Source organism: Frankliniella occidentalis, unplaced genomic scaffold, assembly GCF_000697945.3.
Source record: "Frankliniella occidentalis isolate FOCC.00 unplaced genomic scaffold, Focc_3.1 Scaffold282, whole genome shotgun sequence".
Lineage (NCBI taxonomy): Eukaryota > Metazoa > Arthropoda > Insecta > Thysanoptera > Thripidae > Frankliniella > Frankliniella occidentalis.
This window is the reverse complement of record NW_026267408.1, coordinates 290156-293515: the sequence shown is the minus strand read 5'-3', so window position 1 is coordinate 293515 and position 3360 is coordinate 290156. Positions and strand designations below refer to the sequence as shown.

General features: G+C 59.3%; 1 protein-coding gene across 1 annotated transcript in view; it reads right to left on the bottom strand.

Annotated features, from left to right (window-relative positions):
* The window catches only part of LOC113208445 (uncharacterized), an 18053-nt gene that overhangs the window by 11299 nt on the left and 3394 nt on the right, over window positions 1–3360 (bottom strand). The window contains exons 5-8 of the mRNA XM_052273564.1: window positions 2689–3057; window positions 1818–1927; window positions 1608–1730; window positions 1346–1510 (exon numbers count right to left, since the gene is read on the bottom strand). Coding sequence (XP_052129524.1) covers window positions 1346–1510; window positions 1608–1730; window positions 1818–1927; window positions 2689–3057 — 767 coding nt within the window. The remainder of the gene's footprint in view (window positions 1–1345; window positions 1511–1607; window positions 1731–1817; window positions 1928–2688; window positions 3058–3360) is intronic.

Genomic DNA, 3360 nt, shown 5'->3' with positions numbered 1-3360 from the left:
TTTTGAAAGAAAAATCATTTTTAAAATTTCAGTCAATGATCATTAAATTTAAAAGGGTCAGGTATCAGTGACTCGTGAAGCTAGTTCGCCGGCGGTGATTTCCTGCAGCAAACAAAAGAACGACAAACGGACTAAGGTAAGGAGAGGCAAGTGTTAGGGCAAACAAAAAGTGGCGATGGTGCAATTCTAGTGGTGGTTATTGTTGTGGTTATCGTCAGTTTGAAGGAGAAATCGAAGAAAGGGCGTCACAAAGAGCCAACCGGTTCGTCCTCCCCATATCCCGCGGTTAGAACCGCGCGGGCGCAAAGTGGCCGCAGGGGGTTGGCACTGTTGGCGGTGGTACGGGTTCAACAATGGAGGGCCAAGGTGAAAGTGGGCCCGGCAACGACAGCTGATGGTGTCAGCGCTAGCCATGGTGGGCGCCAGGACAGAGGCCGAGGGCACCGCGACCGGGACGAGGCTCAGCGGCCCGTCCAGGACGAAGAAGGGGCGAGTCGAGAAAGGGGCGGCAAGGCACCACCATCAGGCGGCGCGCCCCAGTGCGGCCAAAGGCAAGGGCGAGGAAGCGGCCAGGGCTGCCGGCGAGCGCCGCGCCCCCGCGGGCCCAGCGGACGCAACAGACAACAGGACCAGTGCGGCCAACCGGGCGGCGGCGGCGGCCAGCAGTGCAGCCAATAACGTGAGCAGCAGGTCGGCGGAGCAGCGCGCCGAGCGGCGGCGGCGCAGGGAGGCGGCCGCGGCCAGCGTCAGCGTCGGGGACGGCGGCGACGCCTCCCGCGCCCGCAACCCCAGCCCTCCGGCGGCGCCGCCCCCGCGGCCCGCCAGTCCCGCCGCCCTGGCGGTGGCCCTCTGGACCCGCCCCCCGCGGCCCGCGTGGGCCCCGCGGCGCAGGCTGCCAGAGAGAGACCAGCTCATCCTCGACATCTGCGCCGACATCGAGTCGTTCCTCGAGGCCATGTGACGGCCAGCCACCCCGCGCCCGCGTCAGCCAACTCGTGATTAGTGGTGTTAGGGTACAACAAACTCACACTCTGTGTTAGGCTCGTGTGCAAAGTGCAGCTGCGCGAGTATACTGTGTTAGAGTCAGCAGTGTTGCTTCTACACCCAAAGGGCCAATAAATTATTGATGGAAATATTTAGACATGTATAGTCTTATCATTGATGTACTGAGCTTGTATGAAATATTGGTCTCACCAACAGAAGCACACCATCTGCCACTTGAACATGGTCAAACTGCAATATATTTCCTGTTTCCCTACTTAAAAAAAATATATAACAAATATCCAAAACCCGGTGGCCTACACAGACCGCAGTTTGAGCGCCCCACTAGGTTCTCAATGCTTACCTCGCTTCCTCAACTTCGGAATTGAGTTTCGCAAAATCTGGTGACTCCTCTCTGTCTCTTGAGATCGGCGTTGAACCCGTATCCGACGTAAGGCGGAAGTTTGGTATTGAATGGCCACTTGCAGCAACTTGGGCGAGGAGGCCTTGAATCACCGGTCCAAACGGGCTACAGAGAAAAATAACAGGTATGATCAATAATGGTTCTTCTACCAAAAAAACAAAAACAAAAAAAAACTGGTCGATTTTTTTTTTAGTTTACTCACGTATTGAGAACCTCGTGAGGTAGGTCTAGGATGTATTTAGGGATTTCTTGGCCTACGAGAAATTGAGCTAATTCGTTGCTAAAGTTATTACAATTATGGTGAAATAATTCATATGTCGAAGCCCTGGAGGGGAAAAAATAATAATACATCAATTACATTTCCACCTGCACTTGCACACCAGACACAGCCACCAAAAGCACGGTTACTCACTTAAAAGTCGACTCGTTGAGTTCTGTAATGTAGTCGAGGAAGGTCTGCTTGGGGATGAATGTGTTCCCCAAATCCAACGTCTTGAGTGGGTTGCCGAGGACTGTGCCGCTCTGCAACAGACACAAACTGCACGTCACCGCGGGGTGATTCACCGGTAGCCCCGTAGCCGGGGGCCAGACAATGGCGGGCACCTTGCCCCGGCAGAGCTCTGCCAACCCCAACCGCACGGCACCGTGTGCACACGTCACTATTGGCACCCCTGGCCGAGTGGGCGGGGGGCGATACCCCGCGCTAGACAGGACTACACAGCCCTACGCCGGGGTCGTCGGTCGTCGGCAGCAGCAGCAGCAGGGGCACGGGTCACCGACACCCCGAGTGAAAGGAGAGAAAGGTCCCTTGGGGCCGGCGGAGTAGAGGGCCGGGCCAGGGCAGGACTATGGGGTTGGAAATTTCCACCACAAAACTTCCAAAGTCTTGGAAATTTTTTATTTTTTCCAGAAAATTTCCCGTTTTGTCCGGAAATTTTCCCGAAACTTTTCAGGGCTTCCAACCCTAGGCAGGACCGGCCCGAGCATGATGAACACACCGACCACACGGGGCCAGCAGAGGCAGGCCCCACCCGGGCCGCCATCTTGCGGGGCAACGCTCCCTGCTGCTGCTGCACCACACGCACGCACGTACGCACACACGCACGCCAGCGACGGCACACGCAAAGTGCGCCGGCAGAGTAATAGTTGCACGCAAGTTACTGCAACTATATTTGGGGCACCGCACCATACAGCCGGCCTGGCGCAGCCGCCAGGATGCACTTCACACGCCGCTGGACGGGCACACACACGGACACACCCACGCACGCACACACGGCACGCACCACAGGCAGAGGAGGCCGGTAAAGCCGCGCGCGGACGGACGCTGAAGGGAGGGTGCTCGTCGACGCCCCGTTCTGCTCTGCGCGGCGAGGAGAGCGCGGCCCGGACGCGGAGAGAGGAGAGGGGACCGCGGCGGCGGCCGCTGCGAGAAGGGGGAAGAGAGGGAGAGAGGGAGGGAAGGGGGTACAGGCAAAAATAGGGGCCGCTCCCGAGCCAAACTTAGAGCGCGTGAGCGTAGTGAGGCGCATTCCATCATGGACACGGGACGCCCCCCGGGGCCAGGCCCGGCCCGGCCCGGCCCGCGCACCTCGGCGGTGGCGTCGTCGCCGGCTCGCCCCCCCCCCTGCACCACAACATTGCACAGAGAGTGTCTACGGCCAGCCGCCCACGCCGCCCCCTCTAGAGCACCTGCAGGACGCGCGTGCAGGCCCCGCACCGCACCTGCACCGGGGCATCTGCCCCCCCCCCCCCGCGCTCCCCTGCGCTACGCCATTCTCTCTCATCCGCTCACATCTCTCTCCTCCGGTATGCTATATGATCCGCGACGGCCAAGCCAACTCGCCGAGAAATATTATCAACGCAACAGTTTGGGATCTTCCATATGTTTTCGTCGCGGCCAGGGGGGAAGGGGAGGAGGGTAGGGGGGCGGGATTTGCGGCGGAAAGAGAGGGGGG